At 49.7% G+C, this 21446-nt stretch overlaps 2 protein-coding genes across 2 annotated transcripts in view; one reads left to right on the top strand and one right to left on the bottom strand.

The window, feature by feature from the left end:
- Positions 1-21446, top strand: part of LOC132808065 (zinc finger protein 850-like) — a 60742-nt gene that overhangs the window by 6715 nt on the left and 32581 nt on the right. Inside the window, exon 3 of the mRNA XM_060821976.1 lies at positions 9696-9704. Within this exon, the coding sequence (XP_060677959.1) occupies positions 9696-9704 (9 nt within the window). The remainder of the gene's footprint in view (positions 1-9695; positions 9705-21446) is intronic.
- LOC132808059 (gastrula zinc finger protein XlCGF26.1-like) lies at positions 5395-20712 on the bottom strand. Its single transcript, XM_060821970.1, has 3 exons — positions 20614-20712; positions 16595-17950; positions 5395-7027 (listed from the first exon to the last, which is right to left on the bottom strand). Exons 2-3 carry the CDS (start codon positions 17540-17542, stop codon positions 6191-6193), a joined length of 1785 nt encoding a protein of 594 aa, XP_060677953.1. The 5' UTR covers positions 17543-17950; positions 20614-20712; the 3' UTR covers positions 5395-6190.

The following is a 21446-nucleotide window of genomic DNA, read 5'->3' as shown; positions in this document are numbered from 1 at the left end:
AGTGTGTGTGTGTGCATGCTTGGGAAAGTGAGAGTGTGATGGAGTATGAGGCTGCGAGTGTGAGAGTGTTGAGGGGTGTGTGTGTGTGTCTGTCTGAGAGAGAGAGTATGTGTGTGAGAGAGAGGCTTATTAAAAGCAAAGGGTTGCATTTTTGCTAAAACAAGGACTTGTACAGATAATGATCGGACCATGAGTCGTGTTATAGAACAGACAGACATGGGGTGGGGGTGTTCAGGTACATAGTTCTTTGGAGGTTGCATCACTGGTAGACAGGGTGGTTAAGGTGGCGTTTTTCAACATTGTCTTCATTGTTCACACCACTGAGGAGAGGGGTTGGGACATCATGTTGAGGTTGTACAGGATGTTGGTGAGGCCACTTTCAGAGTACTGAGTACAGTTCTGGTGACCCTGTATTAGGAAGAATACTATTAGTGAGGGTTTAATAAAGATTTACCAGGATGTTGTAAGGACTGGAGGGTTTGAGTTATAAGGAGAGGCTGGGACTTTATTCACTGGAGCACAGGAGGTTGGGGGTTGACCTCATTGAGATTGATAAAATCATGAGGAGTGGAGGTAAGGTGAATAGCAAATGGCTCTTGCTTAACGTAGGGGAACTCAAAACTGGGGTGGGGGGGGCATTTTTTTTAAATGTAAGGAGAGAGATTTAAAAGGAACCGGAGGGGCAACATTTTGAAAGAGGGTGATTTGCATGTGGAATGACCTTGCTGAGGATGTGGTAGATGCAGGTACAGTGACAACATTGAAACAGCATTTGGATGGGTACATGAATAGAAAGGTTTAGAGGGAAATGGGCCAAATGCAGGCAAGTGGGACTGGTTTAGTTTAGAATCCTGGTCGGCATGGACGAATTGGACCGAAGTGTCTGTTTCTGTGCTGTATACCTCTATTGAAACCAGTAGAATTCTGAAGATAGATGCTCTAATCTATAAATTACCTTCTCAAGAATTTAATTTAAGTGCAGAGCTTTTCTAAGAAAATTGTCAGTCTGACTCAACATTGGGACACAGACAGAATTCACACCTATTGTCTCTACTTATAAACAGGGCAACGTCTCTTCGAAATGTAGATTCATTTAGATATAACTGCGTCACTTTACATATTAAGATATCCCTTTGAATGTGCCCACATCCCTTTGAAACGTAATCTTGTCCATTTATATCTCTTTATAAGTCCGTTAAAATGTCCATGTCCCTTTAAAATGCAGATTGCCCCCTTTAGATATGAGGCCGTTCCGTTAGATGTGGGAATATGTGTTTAAATGGAGCGGTGAGCTTTCCCAATGTAGACAGGGCTCCTCGAAACGTGGCAGTGTCCCCCCCTGCAGCTGCAGAGCGAGACAGGAGAGTTTGTTTTTGTGAATGAGCAGTTGTAGCGCGAGGTGGCTGTTGCTTGGTGACGGTGAGGCTCCCCCGGCCCCGCCCATCCCCCCGTGCAGACGTCACGCGGGGGCGAAGGCGGTTGGGAGGAGAAGTCGCTCGAGCGAGGAAGCGGCGGGAGGGCGGCCGTTAGGAAAATGGCGCCGTGCGGCCCGGGGCAGACACCCGGCACTGGCCGCCACCGCCGCCTTCCTGGCGCAGCTGCTGTGTCACGGCCACACCGGCCGGCTGTACAGCAGCCAGGAGCCGGTGAACATTCTGGAGGCGGATGGGGTGAAGGACCTGCTTGGGAACTGGTCGGGCGCCTGGGTGGTGGAGTTCTACTGGTCGTGGGGCGGCCCCTGTGTCAACTATGGGGCCACCTGGAAGGTACTGGGCCCGGGAGGTGAAAGGTGAGGCAGGTTGTGGGGGGGACGGAGGGGAAGGAATGTGGGGCCTGTCCTGTCATAGTCACATTGACCATGTTGTGTGTGAGCGGGTGTGAGACACAGTGAGAGAAACAAAGTGCACCAATCTTTATTCAATTCCCACCACCAGGAAGATAGGAAAACACCCGGGTGGCCAGTGACAAGCAGCGCCCTTCACATCAAAGGGCAATGCTGTGTGATCAATCAGTGAAGGGGAGGGCAGGGACTCAATCAAAATAGAGTTGGAGGGGGAAATGATGCACTCCACTCCCTGCGGCACCCACCTCCCCCTGAACAACTCCAGGGTGTTGGTGGACACCGCGTGCTCCTTCTCCAAGGACACCCGGGCTCTAATGTAACCGCGGAAGAGGGGTAAGGCAGTCGGCCCTAACGACCCCCTCCACGGCCCACCGCCTGGACCTGTTTGTGGCCAATTTGCGACCTCCACGGCTATCGGGAATAACATGGTTTCTTTCGTCGCCACAGCCACTTTACCCCCTTGGGTTGCCATCGCCGCAGCCACTTCCGCCCCCAGTGACATCACTAACCCGCACAACCACAACGCCGCATGTGTCTCCGCCCCCACGCCGATCTCCGTCACCGCGCCCACCCCCACCCCCACCCCCACCCCATTGCCGATCTCTGTCACCATGCCCAACTCCGCCCCCACACCGATCTTCGTCCCCATCCCCGCCCCTAAACCCACCCTCACTCCCAGCTCCAGCCCCACAGCAGGTCCTCGCTCCCAGCCCTGCCGTGTTTTCACCATCCCTCCAGCCCTCCCCCTCTCTGAGGATAAAAGATCAGTCCTCAGCAGAGGCCTCACCTTCATTCCCCTATGCTCTCGGATTAACGAGTTCAACACGCGGCGAGACATCGAACAATTCTTCCGCCGCCTTCGCCTCCCTGCCTACTTCTTCAACCAAGATTCTTGCCCACCCTCTGACGACCCCATCTCCCGCCTCCAACACAGCCCATCCACCTGGACGCCCCGTGCTGGCCTCTTACCTGCCCTTGATCACTTTATAGCCAACTGCCGCCGCGACATTAACCGCCTCAACCTCTCCACCCCTTTCACCCACTCCAACCTCTCACCCACTGAATATGCAGCCCTCCACTCCCTCCGCTCCAATCCCAACCTCACCATCAAACTGGCAGACAAGGGAGGCGCGGTAGTAGTTTGGCGCACCGACCTTTACACCGGTGAGGCAAAACGCCAACTCATGGACACCTCCTCCTTCTGCCCCCTTGACCACCACCAAACCATCATCTCCCAGACCATGCATAACCTCATCAGCTCAGGGGATCTCCCATCCACCACCTCCAACCTCAGTCCCACAACCCTGCACTGCCCGTGTCTACCTCCTGCCCAACATCCACAAACCTGACTGCCCCGGCCGACCCATTGTCTCAACCTGCTCCTGCCCCACTGAACCCATCTCTGCATACCTCGACACGGTCCTGTCCCCCTTAGTCCAAGAACTCCCCACATAAGTTCGGGACACCACCCACGCCCTCCACCTCCTCCATGGTTTTCGCTTCCCCGGTCCCCAACGCCTTATCTTCACCATGGACATCCAGTCCCTTTCCACCTCCATCCCCCATCATGAAGGACTCAAAGCCCTCCGCTTCTTCCTTTCCCACCAACCCAACCAGTACCCTTCCACTGACACCCTGCTTCGACTGACTGAACTGGTCCTCACCCTGAACAACTTCTCTTTCCAATCCTCCCACTCCTCCAAACCAAAGGAGTAGCCATGGGCAACCGCATGGGCCCCAGCTATGCCTGCCTCTTCGTAGGATATGTGGAATAGTCCATCTTCCACAACTACACTGGCACCAGCCCCACCTTTTCCTCTGCTACGTCGATGACTGTATCAGCGCTGCCTCGTGCTCGCACAAGGAGGTTGAACAGTTCATCCACTTTACCAACACCTTCCAACCTGACCTCAACTTCAACTGGACCGTCTCAGATCCCTCCCTTCCCTTCCTAGATCTTTCCATTTCTATCTCGGATAACCGAATCAACACGGACATTTACTATAAACCGACTGACGATCACAGCTACCTAGACTACACCTCCTCCAACCCTGCCCCCCTGTAAAAACGCCATCCCATATTCCCAATTCCTTCGTCTCTGCCGCATCTGCTCCCAGGAGGACCAGTTTCAATACCGTACAACCCAGATAGCCTCCTTCTTCAACGTGATCGACAATGTCCTCCACCGCATCTCCTCCACTTCCCGTTCCTCCGCCCTTGAGCTCCACCCCTTCATCCGCCACCAGGACAGAACCCCACTGGTTCTCACCTACCACCCCACCAACCTCCATATACAGCGTATCATCCGCCGTCATTTCCGCCACCTCCAAACGGACCCCACCACCAGGGATATATTTCTCTCCCTTCCCCTATCAGCGTTCCGAAAGACCACTCCTTCCGTGACTCGCTCGTCACGTCCACACCCCCCACCAACCCAACCTCCACTCCTGGTACCTTCCCCTGCAACCGCAAGAAATGCAAAACTTGCGCCCACACCTCCCCCCTACTTCCCTCCAAGGCCTCAAGGGATCCTTCCATATCCACCGCAAATTCACCTGCACCTCCACACACATCATTTATTGCATCCGCTGCACCCGATGTGTCCTCCTCTATATTGGGGAGACAGGCCGCCTACTTGTGGACCGTTTCAGAGAACACCTCTGGGACACCCGGATCAACCAACCCAACCACCCCGTGGCTCAACACTTCAACTCCCCCTCCCACTCCACCAAGGACATGCAGGTCCTTGGACTCCTCCATCGCCAGACCATAGCAACACGATGGTTGGAGGAAGAGCGCCTCATCTTCCACCTAGGAACCCTCCAACCACAAGGGATGAACTCAGATTTCTCCAGTTTCCTCATTTCCCCTCCCCCCACCTTGTCTCAGTCAAATCCCTCAAACTCAGCAACGCCTTCCTAAACTGCAATCTTCTTCCTGACCTCTCCACCCCCACCTCACTCCGGCCTACCACCCTCACCTTGACCTCCTTCCACCAATCGCATCTCCAACGCCCCTCCCCCAAGTCCCTCCTCCCCCACTTTTATCTTAGCCTGTTGGACACACTTTCCTCATTCCTGAAGAAGGGCTTATGCCTGAAACATCGATTCTCCTGCTCTTTGGATGCTGTCTGACCTGCTGTGCTTTTCCAGCAACACATTTTCAGCTCTGATCTCCAGCATCTGCAGTCCTCACTTTCTCTTCGAAAGGATCGAGGTTAGGTACACACAGGTGTTATCAATTCAAGAAGGAGTGAAAGTAGAAAAGTCCCTGGGCTGGATGGGATTTATCCGAGGATTCTCTGGGAAGCTAGGGAGGAGATAGCAGAGCCTTTAGCTTTGATATTTGAGTCATCATTGTCTACGGGTTTAGTACCTGAGGACTGGAGGATTGCAAATGTTGTGCCCTTGTTCAAGAAGGGCAGCAGAGATGACCCAGGTAATTATAGATCAGTGAGCCTTCCTTCTATTGTACGAAAGATTTTGGAAAGGATCATAAGAAATAAAATTTATAATCATCTAGTAAGCAACAATTTAATTTCAGATAGTCAACATGGTTTCGTCAAGGGCAGATCGTGTCTCACAAACCTCATTGAGTTTTTTGAGAAGGTGACCAAGCATGCAGATGAGGGTAGAGCAGTTGACGTGGTATACTTGGTTCAGTAAAGCCTTTGATAAGGTTCACATGGTAGGCTGATGGAGAAAGTACAGAGGCATGGAATTGAGGGTGGTTTAGCAGTTTGGATTAGAGCTGAAAATGTGTTGCTGGTTAAAGCACAGCAGGTTAGGCAGCATCCAAGGAACAGGAAATTTGACGTTTCGGGCCAGAGCCCTTCATCAGTTTGGATGAGAAACTGGAAGAAGGCAGCGAGTGGTGGTTGATAGAAAATACTCAGTCTGGAGTCAAGTTACTCGTGGTGTTCCACAAGGATGTTTTGGGACCACTGCTGTTTGTCATTTTTATAACTGACTTAGATGAAGGCACAGGTGGATGGATTAGTAAATTTGCAGACGACGCTAAAGTCGGTGGAGAACTGGACAGTTTGGAAGAATGTTACAGATTGCAGGGGGATTTGGATAAACTGCAGAATTGGGCTGAGAGGTGGCAAATGGAGTTCAATGCAGCTAAATGTGAGATGATGCACTTCGGGAAGAATAACAGGATGGCAGAGTAGTTGGTCAATGAAAGATTCTTGGTATTGTGGATGTGCGGAGGGATCTTTGAGTCCATGTGCATAAATCCATGAAAGTTGCAACCCAGGTGTACAGTGCTGTTTAGAAGGCACACGGTGTGTTAGCTTTCATTGGGAGAGGGATTGAGTTCCAGAACCGCAATATCATGCTGCAACTATACAAAACACTGGTGCAGCCATACTTGGAATATTGTGTACAGTTCTGGTTGCCCCATCATAGAAAGGATGTGGAAACATTGGAAAAGGTGCAGAGGAGATTTACCGGATGTTGCCTGGCCTGGAGGGAAGGTCTTATGAGGAAAGGCTGAGAGACTTAGGTCTTTTCTCATTGGAAAGGCGGAGGAAGTGCTGAAGGCCTTCCCGCACTCGGGGCAGCTGAAGGGCCTCTCCCCTGTGTGGACCCGCTGATGGATCCGCAGGGTAGAGGAGCAGATGAAACCCTTCCCACACTGAGAGCAGGTGAACGGCCTCTCCCCGGTGTGGACATGCTGGTGGGTCAGCAGGGCGGAGGAATTGCTGAAGCCTTTCCCACACTCAGGGCAGCTGAAGGGCCTCTCCCCCGTGTGGACCCGCTGGTGGCTCCGCAGGTTGGAGGAATCGCTGAAGCCCTTCCCGCACTGAGTGCAGGTGAATGGCCTCTCCCCCGTGTGGACCCGCTGGTGGGTCAGCAGGGTGGAGGAATCGCTGAAGCCCTTCCCGCACTCAGGGCAGCTGAAAGGCCTCTCCCCGGTGTGGACACGCTGGTGCCTCAGCAGGGTGGAGGACCGGGTAAAGGCCTTCCCGCACTCTGGGCAGCTGAAGGGCATCTCCTCTGTGTGGTGCTGCTGGTGGGCCGGCAGGTGGGAGGATGTGCTGAAAGCCTTCCCGCTGTCGGTGCAGGGGAATGGCCTCTCCCCGGTGTGACCGCGCCGATGAGTCTCCAGGGCAGACGGGACACGGAAGCCTTTCCCACAGTCCCCACACTTCCACGGTTCCTCCCCAGGGCGGGATTCCTCGGGTTTCTCCATGGCCACAGCTTCAGTTTCTCACAAACACGTGTAGAGCCCCTCCCTGCCGTGAAATCCCCTTCCCAGGCCGTATAACTGTTTCAGGCTCCACACACAGTGCGCTCCAACAGTGGGGTCTCTCGTCCAGTCCCACTGATGCTGAAAATGTCCTCAAACAGGAAGCAAAAAGCGTTGATTCCTCTCACAGAAATCACAGTCCAAAACAGTTGCTGTCCCGATGGATTGAGTAACTGTCAGACATTGACATCAAAGTGAGGACTGCAGACGCTGGAGAGTCGGTCAAAAAATGTGGCGCTGGCAAAACAGCAGGTCAGGCAGCATCCAAGGAGCAGGAGAGTCAATGTTTCGGACATAAGCCCTACATTCGTTGATTTTGAAACTTCAGTCTTCAGATTTTCAAATACTCTGCAAAAAGAGATTACAAAAGTCATCACTATCAGTGCAGGGTAGAAATTCAGAACAAGCAACTCGACTTTCTGTGGAATATTCTTGTGTTGTTCCACAAAATTGAAAGCACCATCCCACTCTCCCTTCCCCTCTGTTCTCACTCCGCTCTAACTAATTCCCCTGAAGGTGCTGATTCAGGATCTTACAGAGACAGAAAAAGCAAAAACATCAAGACTGACATCTCTCTGAATTTTGGATGCCTCCACCTGAAAGTTAATATCTTTCCCAACACTGGGATCCTGCTGAGAGTGAGCAGGTCTGATTTTGGGAAGCAAAACAAAGTGCCAATTCAGGGTGAACCTGTAATGCAGCTTCTTGAGGAAGGGCCAGACACAAAATGGTTAATGACCCCGGGAAGGTGGGAGCAAAATGAGACATCAAGGCATTAACACCGACACACGTCAATCAAACTCTTCTGCTCCCAGTCAGGGCAAAACATGCCCTGAAAGTCCAGCCTTCACAACCACACTTCTGCTTTCACTGGAGACAATTAGAGTCACACAGCACAGAAACAGACCCTTTAGCTCAATCTGTCCGAGTTGACCAGATATTCTAAAGTAATCTAGTCACGTTTGCCATCACTTGGCCCCTATATGGGCCGGGTGCTGGCAGCTGGGACTAAATTGGGTCGGCTATCATGTACAATAGAGCTAAGGGAGAGCCTAATGGGAACAGAATTTTGAGGACCGTTGTCTACCCGATGTACAGCACAGAAATAGTCCCTTCGGTCCAACTCATCCATGCCGATCAGATATCCTAAATCAATCTAGTCCCATTTGACAGCACATGGCCCATATCCCTCTAAACCCTTTCTATTCATATACCCAGCGAGATGCCTTTTAAATGCTGTAATTGTACCAGCCTCCACCACTTCCTCTGGCAGCTCATTCCTTACATAATACCACCCTCTGAATATAAGAGTAGCCCCTTAGGGCCCTTTCAAATCTCCCCCCAACCCTAAACCTATTACCCTCTAGTTCTGGACTCCCCCATTCCAGGGAAATGCCTTGTGTATTTATCCTATCCATGTCACTCATGATTTTATAGAAACCTGTAGGATCACCCCTCAGCCTCTGGTACTCAAGGGAAAACAGCCCCATCCTGTTCAGCTCAAACCCTGACAACATCCATGCCAATCTTTTCTGAATCCTTTCAAGTTTCACAACATCCATGACATCCTTCCTACAGCAGAGAGACCAGTACTGCACACAATATTCCAAATGTAGCCTAACCAATGTCCTGGACAGCTACAACGTAATCTCCCAAATCCTGTACTCAGACGATTGAGAGGGTGGGCGTGGCCAAGCCGGGCGCACGCACTGCGCCTGCGTTGTCCTGCACCGTTTGCTCCTATTCATTCGCTACAGAGAATCCCCACAGAGTGGGAGCAGGCCACTCGGCCCAACGAGTCCACACCGACCCTCTGAAGGGGAACCCACCCATACCCCTACTGCTCTACATTACCCTGACAAATACACCTGACCTGCACATCCCTGGGCACTATGGGTAATTTCGCACGGCCAATCCCAATCAAGGCCAGTGAGCAATGTAGTGATGTGGGAAATGAACATCACAGAATGATGGAAAGGGACAAGGAGGGTAAATGTATCAGCAATCAAAACCGGATTGCAAAGATCATACAAATTAAAACCGAAAACAGTGCGTCTGCATGTGTGCTGCACTGTTACAAAAGTGAATGAATTGATTGCACACATTGAAGAGAATAATTATGATCTGAGACTCCTTACATAGACATGGCTTCAGGCTGACAAGGATTGGATCTTGAATATCGAGGGGGTAGTCAAACAGGAAGCTCCGGCCTATCACCCTCACCCTGACCTCCTTCCACCTATCGCATTTCCAACACCCCTACTCCAAGTCCCTCCTCCCTACCTTTTATCTTAGCCTGCTGGACACACTTTCCTCATTCCTGAAAAAGGGCTCATGCCCGAAGAGGGTTGGCATTGCTAATCAAAACACTGATCACAGTAATCCGGTGTCAGGTCGGATTTCAGGTCCTGGTTTGTCTGTCCTGTTGATCTCCCTGTTCCCACAGAGTAAGATGTTGGTCTGTTCTCAGCTCTGCTGGATTTCTGAAGTTTTGATTCCCCAACCCCCCCCCCACATCCTTTACACCTTCCAGAACAATACAACATTCAGTCAATCGAAACCCAATCCACTATCTCCCAGCCTGACAACCGACCAGACACAGAGTGTAGTTGTACCAGGGAATCAAACAAGAAAAGTGAAACAAAAAAATAGAAATAAATAGGTGCTCATGCTTAAGGTTTGTCAATAGGAAGTAAACCAGAAATAGGGGTCTCCCAGGATTCTGATAGTGCCCGACTTGAGGAATTCTCTTTGCCTTATATCTAACTATTAGTACCCAGCTATGACTTACAACAATATTTACGCCAACAGAAATAAAGCATCTGTTACCAAATAGACAGAGATACACAGCAAGGAAATAAACGTTTTTGCTGTCTCATGCATGTAAGCACACACAGGTCCATGGGGGTGAATTTGCATTTGCAGAATTATATTTTCAGATAAATTCTATTTCGCTCAAAAATGCACAATCTGCAAGCTGTCAGAACATGTTGCATTTTATAAATTCCTACTTTAGAAACAGAACTAGTCAGATTCAAGATGGGGATAAAGACAGACTGACCTCACACTTTGAACACATTGTCTGAGCTGAGATTGGATGAGATTCTGTACAGTACGGAAACAGGCCCTTTGGCCCAACAGATCTACACCAACCCTCCAAAGAGTAACCCACCAGGCCCCATTCCCCATATTTACCCCTGACCAATGGATGGAACACAATGGGCAATTTAAGCATGGCCAATTCACCGAACCTGCATATTTTTGGATTGTGGGAGGAAACCGGAGCACCTGGAGAAATCTCATGCAGACACGGGGAGAATGTGCAAACTCCACACAGACTGTGGCCAGTGGCTGGAATTGAATCTGGGTCCCAAGCGCTGTGAGGCAGAATTAAGAACCACTGAGCCACCATGCCGCCCAGATGTTGTTACCTTTTGTTATAAAACCTTATGTTATCGAGATTTACACATGAATGATAGTTGCAACCCACTTTAAAAGATGAAAGACGTAACTATCTAGGTTTGTTCAATACATCATTTCAGTGGTAGGACACTTTAATCTTTTTCCATATGATCTTGTACTCCACAACCACCTGATGATGGAGCAGTGTCCAAAAGCGAGTACTTCCAAATAAACCCAGAAAGTCCAGTCTTCACAACCACACTTCTGCTTTCACAGCATGGAAACAGACCTTACGGCCCAACTTGTCTGTGCCGACCACATATCTGAAATTAATCTCGTCCCGTTTGGCAGCACGTGACCCACACGACTCCAAACCATCCCGATTCATGTACCCAGCCAGATGCATTTTAAATATAATCGTACCAGCCTCCACCAACTCTTCTAGCAGTCCGTTTCATACACGCACAACCGTCTGTGAAAAAGTTGTCCTTCATGTCCCTTTTAAATCATTCCCCTCTCACCTCAAACATATGCCCTCTAGCTTTGGACTCCCCCAACCTGGGGAAATTCCTGATAAAGGGATTTTGCCCGAAACGTCGATTTTCCTGCTCCTCGATGCTGCCCGACCTGCTGTGCTTTTCCAGCACCACTCTGATCTAAACTCTGGTTTCCAGCATCTGCAGTCCTCACTTTTGCCTAGGTCGAACCCTCTACCTGTCTACACCGATGCCCACTTCACCACCCAACACACCCTTTATCTGCATCACCCCCTACACCCATCCCCAATCCTGAAGAAGGGTTACACCCGAAACATTGACTTCTCCACCTCCTGATACTGCCTGGCTTGCTGTGTTCTTCCAACCTCCTGCCTGTCTATTTTGCCAATTCAGACACAGACCTGGAGCAACGTTTCCAGAGTCTGTCCCCACCCCGACACACTCCCTTCTCTTTTAGTTGCTGCAAGTCAACAACTGAACCCCAAAATGAAGATTAAATGGAAAAGGTGGCAGGAGAAGAGAGTGCCGTACTCACAGATAACGGACAGAGGAATTTGCAGTCTGGGATAAAGCTCATTCTTCATTCAGATACGAGCAGCAGCGTCGGAACCTCATGGTCCGACTTCCGCATTCAGACAATGGGGTGCCCCTGATTGGCAGGAGGACCAACGTCCTTTCGGTCCTCCAGGGCTCCCTATTGGACAATCGACTTTTAATCGCGCACCTTTTTTAACGCACAGTGACGAGCATGCCCAGATGTTTGCTGACACCGATAAACATGCGCACTGCGTTGGTGACACCGGCAAACATGCGCAGTGTGCTCTTTGGGATGTTGGTGTTTCTGACAGATTTTAAGTGTCCAAATGGTAACAGGGAAAAAAAGGGGGGAGAGCCACAATATTTTCCCCCCGTGATTCGACATTTTATTGCTTCCGCATTTTGTCTGACTCCTCAACTTTTGTATGTCTTTTCCCCTTGTTGGGAGAGAGTGTGCCCCAGTGAGCTGTCTGTGGGAAGGAGCTGTAAGCAGTTACACAGGTGAAGAAACATTACCCTGTTCCCAGCAGGGGGTGGCTGTACACGTTTCCTGAGTGTGATCACAGTTTCAATTGTTCATCAGAAACAGGGAGCGAAAAGGATACCAGAACTGGGGAGAAGCCTGGAAATGTGGGGATTGTGGGAACGGATTCCATTCCCTATCGGCATTGGAGATTCATCAGCTCAGTCGCAGTGCGGAGAGGCGGTTCTTCAAAACAGTATTACAACATTATTTCTCATTGACAAAAACAGATTCACGCTGCCTGAACTTATACAAGTGCCCTGTCATCACATCTTTAATCATAGCTTTGAACATTTTCCCTATGACATAAGTTAAGTTAAATGGTCTGCAGTTTCCTGTTCTCGAAGTAAAAACAATGACTGCAGATACTGGAAACCGGATTCTGGATTAGTGGTGCTGGAAGAGCACAGCAGTTCAGGCAACATTCAAGATGCAGCGAAATCGACATTTCGGGCAAAAGCCCTTCATCAGGAATAATGAGCCTGAAGCGTGGAGAGATAAGCTCGGGGAGGGTGGCGGTGGGGAGAAAGTAGCATAGAGTACAATGGGTGAGTGGGGGAGGGGATGAAGGTGATAGGTCAGGGAGGAGAGGGTGGAGTGGATAGGTGGAAATGGAGATAGGCAGGTAGGACAAGTCATGGGGACAGTGCTGAGCTGCAAGTTTGGAACTAGGGTGAGGTGGGGGAAGAGGAAATGACGAAACTGTTGAAGTCCACATTGATGCCCTGGGGTTGAAGTGTTCCGAGGCAGAAGATGAGGCGTTCTTCCTCCAGGTGTCTGGTGGTGAGGGAACAGCGGTGAAGGAGGCCCAGGACCTCCATGTCCTCGGCAGAGTGGGAGGGGGAGTTGAAATGTTGGGCCACGGGCCAGTGTAGTTGATTGGTGCAGGTGTCCCGGAGATGTTCCTTAAAGCGCTCTGCTAGGAGGTGCCCAGTCTCCCCAATGTACACTGCCACGTTTCGAGGAGCCCTGTCTACATTGGGAAAGCTCACCGCTCCATTTAAACAGATATTCCCACATCCCATTTGCCTGCATTTGGCCCATTTCCCTCTAAACCTTTCTATTCATGTACCCATCCAAATGCTGTTTCAATGTTGTCACTGTACCTGCATCGACCACATCCTCAGCAAGTTCATTCCACATGCAACTCACCCTCTTTCAAAATGTTGCCCCTCCTCTTCCTTTTAAATCTCTCTCCTCACATTAAAAAAAAGCTCCCCGAGTTTTGAGTTCCCCTACGTTAAGCAAGAGCCATTTGCTATTCACCTTACCTCCACTCCTCATGATTTTATCAATCTCAATGAGGTCAACTCCCAACTTCCTGTGCTCCAGTGAATAAAGTCCCAGCCTCTCCTTATAACTCAAACCCTCCAGTCCTTACAACATCCTGGTAAATCTTTATTAAACCCTCATTAATAGTATTCTTCCTATTACAGGGCCACCAGAACTGTACTCAGTACTCTGAAAGTGGCCTCACCAACATCCTGCACAACCTCAACATGATGTGCCAACCCCTCTCCTCAGTGGTGTGAACAATGAAGGCAATGTTGCAAAACGCCGCCTTAACCACCCTGTCTACCAGTGATGCAACCTCCAAAGAACTATGTACCTGAACACCCCCACCCCATGTCTGTCTGTTCTATAACACGACTCATGGTCCGATCATTATCTGTACAAGTAAATGCAACCCTTTGCTTTCAATAAGCTTCTCTCTCACACACATACTCTCTCGCTCAGACAGACACACACACACCCCTCAACACTCTCACACTCGCAGCTGATATGGGTAATGTAATTTCTGCAGTTTCACACACTCTCTCTATCTCTCTCACACACACACACACGCTCACACACATTCTCTCTCACACACACACACACTCTCTCACACATTCACACACACACTCTCTCACACACTCACACACACACTCTCTCACACACATTCACTCTCACACACACTATCTTGGTATGGATGAGGTAATTTCTGTACTAAAACTAAGGATTAATGAGTAAGGGCTAACTATGAGACTAAACTGCAGGCAGGCCTGCTTGGGAACATGAAAGAAGTCAGAAGGAACTGTTATGTCAAGAACGTGGCGGATTGTGACCTTGGATAAAATTGACATAAGTTATTAATTAAAACTAGGCTGCTATGAAGTTAGGTAACCTTGGGCAAGATACCAAGGAATGCTTTAGCCAGCAGAATTGTTAAAATGATATAATGATTAAGACACAGAGGGCAAGATACAATAGAAGCCCTTTATAACATTAGAAACATACAGATAACCAAGAAATGCTTTAACCAGCAGAATTGTTAAAAACAATATAATGTTTAATCAAAGAATTGGCAGAGAGAAGCGTGAAATGTTTTAACCAATGGAATTGTTACTAACCTTTTCAGATGTAAAAATAATGTATAAATATTACTGCTGCAAACCTTTCGGCGCGGACCTTCCCTTTTTCTTTTGGAAGACGCCCAAACTTGCAAGTTTGAATAAACATTCGTTGCTTCATTTGTGTGTTTCGCAGCATTTCGATTTGCCACGGGATAGCGCTAGCCAGTGGGGATAAGGGCTGGTGCTGACAGCTTGGAGTTCGCCTCCTAGGACGGGACCTTGTGGACAGTCTCCCTTAGACTGTGTGTTGGAGCGGTTCGTCCGCCACACGGAAGTCAAGGGTTAAAGGACAGTCCGCGGTCAGCAGAGTGTGGAGGCAGAACCCGGTTGATCTGAACCATAGCCCTAGTGTAGAGTAGTAAGCCGAGTGTCAGGGACTATTCTCCGGAGATTTAGAATACCTAGACAGAAGTCACCTATAACACTACCTCATACTCCATCACACTCTCACGTTCCCAAGCATGCACACACACACTTCTGCGCACACTCACACACAAACTCACATGCACACGCTCTCATTCTCTCATGCACACACACACACACTACTCTTTGGGGTGAAATTGTATTGGCAGAATTATATTTGCAGATACATTCAATTTTGTTCAAAAAGCACACAATCTGCAGGCAGTCAATGCATGTAATATTTTACAAATTCCGACTTTGGAAACAGAACCAGTCTGATTCAAGATTGGAATACTGACAGACTCAAATCTCACACCTTTAATGCATTGTCTGAACGGAGATGCCTTTCTTTTATAAAACCTTATGTCATCTCAAGAACATTGTTACATATTAATGAACCAAAGCCCACACCCATTCGAAGAGATGAAGACAATCTAAGTTTGTTCAATATATTCTACCAGTTGCATGACACTGATTTTTTGATATAAGTTCTGTGTCTTATGACACTGTTCCATGAGGCTTATATATTGATGAACTGAAAATGTGTTGCTGGAAAAGCGCAGCAGGTCAGGCAGCATCCAAGGAGCAAGAGAGTCGACATTTCGAGCTGAGAGACATGGGTCTTTTCTCATTGGAAAGAAGGCGGTTAAGGGGGGATTTGATAGAGACATAAAAGATGATCAGAGGATTTGATAGGGTAGACAGAGAAAGACTTTTTCCTAGGGTGGTGACGTTAGCTCGTACGAGGGGGCATAACTACAAATTGAGGGGTGATGGATTTAAGACAGATGTCAGAGGCAAGTTCTTTACACAGAGAGTGGTAAGGGTGTGGAATGCCCTACCTGCTAAGGTAGTCAACTCAGCCACATTAGGGAGATTTAAACAATCCTTAGATCAGTGCATGGATGATTTTGGGATAGTGTAGGGGAACGAGCTGAGAATAGTTCACAGGTCAGCGCAACGTCGAGGGCCGAAGGGCCTGTTCTGCGCTGGATTGTTCTATGTTCTAAACTTAGTGCAGGAGGCTGAAAGAAATGAGCAGCTTTAAAACAAAAACCTCTTGGAGCTCAAAGCTTTCAATGAGAGTCTGAGCCCGGTGGTAAGTTCAGGTAACCTTTATTGCAACCCAACTTTGTTACAGCTTCAGATCCCCCCAGCAAAAAGGCAGAGAAAAAGTAGTTGCTTCTTGAACAGCTCAAGGTCAAAGTGCACACACCACACCTCCCCTGTTCCCCCCACGCCCCCCCACCCCACTGTCTTTACTATTGGTCAGCACCAAGCTGTCCCTTTGAAATTGGATCCTTGGTACAGCCGTAACCCGGAGGAAGTATTGCCTCACTCAGCAATTTCAACCCATACCCTGTCTCCAAGTAAGTTTCTCCCCGCTCCTTTGCCAGGAAGGGGCAGTGTAGAGTCAACCAGACTGCTGTGGGTCTGGAGTCACGTGTAGGCCAGACCGGGTAAAGGATGCAGCTGGAACGACTTTAGTGTATCCTTTCCCACAATGGCGGTTCCCTTCCCTAACAAGGGAGAGAGGGAATCAGATGGGGGCTTTCTCCCCCTACCACCCCCTCCCTGAAATGGTCTCATCGTTAGATTCCGAATTCCACATTTCTGACCGAATACCAATTCTGCCATCTGTCGTGGCGGGATTCAAACCTGGGAGTCCCCAGAACCGGGTTGATATTCCAATCGATAATGGGACTCGGCCGTCACTCCTTCAATCCCCCTGCGATGGCACGTGAACTCGCTGGTGGCTCCGCAGGTGGGAGGGGCGGGTGAAACCCTTCCCGCACTGAGAGCAGATGTACGGCTTCTCCCCGGTGTGGATCCGCTGGTGGCTCAGCAGGGAGGAAGATCTGCTGAAGGCCTTCCCGCACTGAGGGCAGCTGAAGGGCCTCTCCCCCGTGTGGACCCGCTGGTGGCTCCACAGGGTGGAGGAGTAGGTGAAGCCCTTCCCGCACTGAGAGCAGGTGAACGGCCTCTCCCCAGTGTGGACATGCTGGTGGCTCATCAGGGTGGAGGACCGGGTAAAGGCCTTCCCGCACTGAGAGCAGATGTACGGCCTCTCCTCGGTGTGGACCCGCTGGTGGGTCAGCAGGGTGGAGGATGTGCTGAAGGCCTTCCCGCACTGAGAGCAGATGTACGGCCTCTCCTCATTGTGGACCCGCTGGTGCTTCAGCAGGGTGGAGGATGTGCTGAAGCCCTTCCCACACTCGGGGCAGCTGAAGGGCCTCTGCCCCATGTGGACCCGCTGGTGGATCAGCAGGGCGGAGGAATCGCTGAAGGCCTTCCCACACTCAGGGCAGCTGAATGGCCTTTCCCCTGTGTGGATCCGCTGGTGCCTCCGCAGGTTGGTGTTGTTGGTAAAAGCCTTCCCGCACTCTGGGCAGCTGAATGGCCTCTCTCCTGTGTGAACCCGCTGGTGGGCCAACAGGGCGGAGAAAAACACGAAGGCCTTCCCGCACTCAGGGCAGCTGAAGGGTCTTTCCCCCGTGTGGTCCCGCTGGTGGGCCAGCAGGTGGGAGGAATATCTGAAGGCCTTCCCACACTCGGTGCAGGGGAATGGCCTCTCCCCGGTGTGACTGCGCCGATGAGTCTCCAGGGCAGACGGGAAACGGAAGCCTTTCCCACAGTCCCCACACTTCCACGGTTTCTCCACAGGGCGGGATTCCTCGGGTTTCTCCATGGCCACAGCTTCAGCTGCACACAAACACGTGTAGAGCCCCTCCCTGCTGTGAAATCCCCTTCCCAGGCCGTATAACTGTTTCAGGCTCCACACACAGTGCGCTGCAACAGTGGGGTCTCTCGTCCAGTCCCACTGATGCTGAAAACATACTCAGACAGGAACCAAAAAGCTTTGATTCCTCTCTCAGAAATCACGGCGAAAATCTTTGCTGGCCCCAGTGGACTGAGTGACTGTTAGACATTGACATCAAAGTGAGGACCGGAGATGCTGGAGAGTCAGTCGAAAAATGTGGCACTGGAAAATCACAGGGGAGTCAGGCAGCATCCGAGGAGCAGGAGGGTCAATGTTTCGGTTATAAGCCCTTCATCTGTTGATTTTAAAACTTCCCTCTTCAAATCTTCAAAAATTCTGTCAGAATAGATCACAAAAGTCATCACTGTCAGTGCAGGGTAGAAATTCTGAACAAGCAATTCTTTTCTTTTGTTATTCCACAAAATTTAAAGCACAATCCCACTCTCTCCCCCCCTCTGTTCTCACTCCGCTCTAACTAATTCCCCTGAAGGTGCTGATTCAGGATCTTACAGGGACAGAAAAAGCAAAAATGTCAAGACTGACATCTCTCTGAATTTTGGATACCTCCACCTGAAAGTTAATATCTTTCCCAACACTGGGATCCTGCTGAGAGTGAGCAGGTCTGATTTTGGGAAGCAAAAAAAAGTGTCAATTCAGGGTGAACCTGCAATGCAGCTTCTTGAGGAAGGACCACACACAAGATGGTTAATGTCCCCAGGAAGGTGGGAGCAAAATGAGACGTCAAGGCATTAACACCGACATGAGAGAGAAAGTGAACCTATTGACGTGGCAAAAGTTAGTGGAAAGCCAGAGTCATAGAGATGTACAGCACAGAAACAGACCCTTCTGTCCAACACGCCTGTACTGACCAGATATCCTAAATCAATCTCGTCCCATTTTCTGGTATGTGGCCCATGGTCATCCCCACCCCCTGTCCTGAGACCTTGATGCCTCCAAGCTGACCCTCAAAGTTTTAGTTTGTCCCTTCATTCTTTCCCAGTTGTCTTTTGTAGGTTTTGAAAACTTCCCCAATCCTCTGAGTATAGGATTTGGGAAGTTATGTTGTGGCTGTATAGGACATTGGTTAGGCCACATTTGGAATATTGTGTGCAATTCTGGTTTCCTTAGTATCGGTAAGATGTTGGGAAACTTCAAAGTGTTCAGAAAAAATTTACAAGGATGTTGCCAGGGTTGGAGGATGTGATCGATAGGGAGGCGAGGGCTGTTTCCCCTCAGCGTTGGAGGCTAAGGAGTAACCTATAAAATCATGAAGGGCATGGATAGGATAAATAGACAAAGCCTTATCCAGGGGAGGGGGTTGGGGGGAAATGAGTCCAGAACTAGAGGGCATATGTTTAGGGTGAGGGGAAAAGATACAAATGAGATCTGAGATGAAACTTTTTCACACAGAGGGTATTACGTGTATGGAATGAGCTGCCAGAGGAAATGGTGGAGGCCAGTACAATTGCAACATTTAAAAGACATCTGGACAGGTGTATGAACAGGAAGGGTTTGAAGGGATATGGGCCAAATGCTGGCAGTTGGGATTAGATTGGGTTGGGATATCTGGTTGGCATGAACGGGTTGAACCGAAGGGTCTGTTTCTAAGCTGTACATCTCCATGACTAGTTGGACCACTTCCCGCTCCTCCGCCCTTGAGCCCCAGTTTTCTCATTTTCCCTCCCCCCACCTTGTCTCAGTCCCAACCCTCGAACTCAGCACCACCTTCCCAACCTGCAACCTTCTTCCTGACCTCTCCACCCTCACCCCCGCTCCCACTCCGGCCTATCACCTTCACCTTAACATCCTTCCACCTATCGCATTTCCAACACCGCTCCCCCAAGTCCCTCCTCCCCCACTTTTATCTTAGCCTGCTTGGCACACTTTCCTCATTCCTGAAGAAGGGCTCATGCCCGAAACGTGGATTCTCCTGATCCTTGGATGCTGCCTGACCTGCTGCGCTTTTCCAGCAACACATTTTCAGCTCTGATCTTCAGCATCTGCAGTCCTCACTTTCTCCTCTTGCTAATATACCACTTGCCTTGCTGATTGCTTGCTACACCTGTCTGACAAATGACAGTGACTGGTGTAGAAGGATGCTGAGGCCTCTTTGTCCATCCACACATCATTCCTGATAAAGGGCTCATGTCCAAAACGTCAACTCTCCTACTCCTCGGATGCTGCCTAACCTCCCGTGCTCTTCCAGTACCACAATGTTTGAGCCTGATCTCCAGCATCTGCAGTTCTCACTTTCTCCACATTCAAATACATCGCCATTTAAACAATGCACTTCCTTTCTGCGTTTGTTTTCCACAGCCAAGGGTATAACTTCATATTGTGGTACTGCATTTGCCATTGTGGTCTTCTCTATATCGGAGAGCGAGTGCAAACTTGGGGAACGATTCGCCGAGCATCGCAGCTGTGCCCGCAGAGGGCGACCAGACCTCGCAGTAACCACCCATTCCAATTTCCTTCCCACCCCCTTTCTGACATGACCATCTTTGGCCTCCTCCATTGCCACAACCAATCTAACCACAAATTGGAGGGACAACACCTCATCTTCCGGGCAGCCTGCAGCCCGAAGGACTCAACGTTGAGTTTTCCAATTTCAAAAAACCTCCCTCTCCATTCCCTGACTCCATTCCCATCCCCGCCCTCCTCCCTGCCACCAACAAGATTCATTCCTCCGATTGACCAACCAGGTCGTACCCTCTAACTGTCTTGACCTTTTCCCACTTCACCCCCACCCCCTTTTCTCTGCAGCTTCTGCACCCAGCCCCAGCCCTGAAGAAGGGTTACAACCGATTCGTCGACTTCTCCACCATCTGATGCCTCCTGCCTAACTATTTTGCCAATTGAGATACAGACCTGGATCAACGTTTCCGGAGTCTGTCCCTGCCGAATTCACTCTTTCCTTTCAGTTGCTGCAAGTCAACAACTGAACCCCAGAATGAAAAAGAAATGGAAAAGGGGGCGAGATAAGAGAGTGCCGTACTCACAGATCTGGGACAGAGGAAGGAATGTGCAGTCTGGGTAAAGCTCAATCTTTATTCAGAGAGAGAGGATCAGGAGTCGCAGCTTGAGTAGTACATGGTCGAACTTCCGCATTCAGACAATGGGCTGACTCTGATTGGCAGGAGGACCAGTCTCCTTCCAGTCCTCCAATGCTGCCTATTGGTCAATCAAAAGAAGGCTTCACGCCTTTTTTTGCGACAGCGATGAGCATGCTCAGTGTTTTGCTGACACTGGACAGCATGCGCACTGCGTTGCTGACACCAGCAAACATGCGCAGTATGCTCTCTGGGGATGTTGGTGTTCCTGACAGATTTTAAGTGTCGAAATGCCAGCGGGATGAAAAGATAGAGCCACAATTTTTTTGCCTTTGGCTCGATATTTTATTCCTTTTGCATTTTGTCTGGCTGCTCAACTTTTGTATGTCTTTTCCCCTTGTTGTGGGAGCAAGACGCCGAGATCAGAACTGGAGGGCATAGGTTTAGGGTGAGGGTCCGAAGGGGCAATCCTTTCGCACAGAGGGTGGTATGTGTATGGAATGAGCTGCCAGAGGAAGTGGTGGGGGCTGGTACAATTACAGTATTTAAAATGCATCTGGATGCGGATATGGATAGGAAAGATTCAGAGGGGTAAGGGGCGACATGCTGCCAAATGGGTCACTAGATTATCTTAGGACGTCTGGTCAGCGTGGACCGCAGGGTCTGTTTCTGTGCTTTACAACTCTGAGTCTATTTTTAGATAGTATGGAAAATAAAGAGCATGAAAGCATGGGAAGGGTTAGAGCATGGAGACTACTGCCAATTTGTTGCAAAGGATAGTG

This window comes from Hemiscyllium ocellatum (assembly GCF_020745735.1).
Source record: "Hemiscyllium ocellatum isolate sHemOce1 chromosome 27 unlocalized genomic scaffold, sHemOce1.pat.X.cur. SUPER_27_unloc_3, whole genome shotgun sequence".
Lineage (NCBI taxonomy): Eukaryota > Metazoa > Chordata > Chondrichthyes > Orectolobiformes > Hemiscylliidae > Hemiscyllium > Hemiscyllium ocellatum.
The sequence above is the reverse complement of the archived record's forward strand: the minus strand, read 5'-3'. Positions and strand labels throughout refer to the sequence as shown.

Bases quoted from the DNA above. Each gene is read 5' to 3' on its own strand.
- LOC132808059 (XM_060821970.1), bottom strand. From the start codon at position 17,542: ATGGAGAAACCCGAGGAATCCCGCCCTGTGGAGAAACCGTGGAAGTGT. The intron at 7,028-16,594 runs GTGCCATCGCAG...GAGAAACCCGAG, and splicing joins GGAGCCACCAGCGAGTTCAC to GAATCCCGCCCTGGGGAGGA.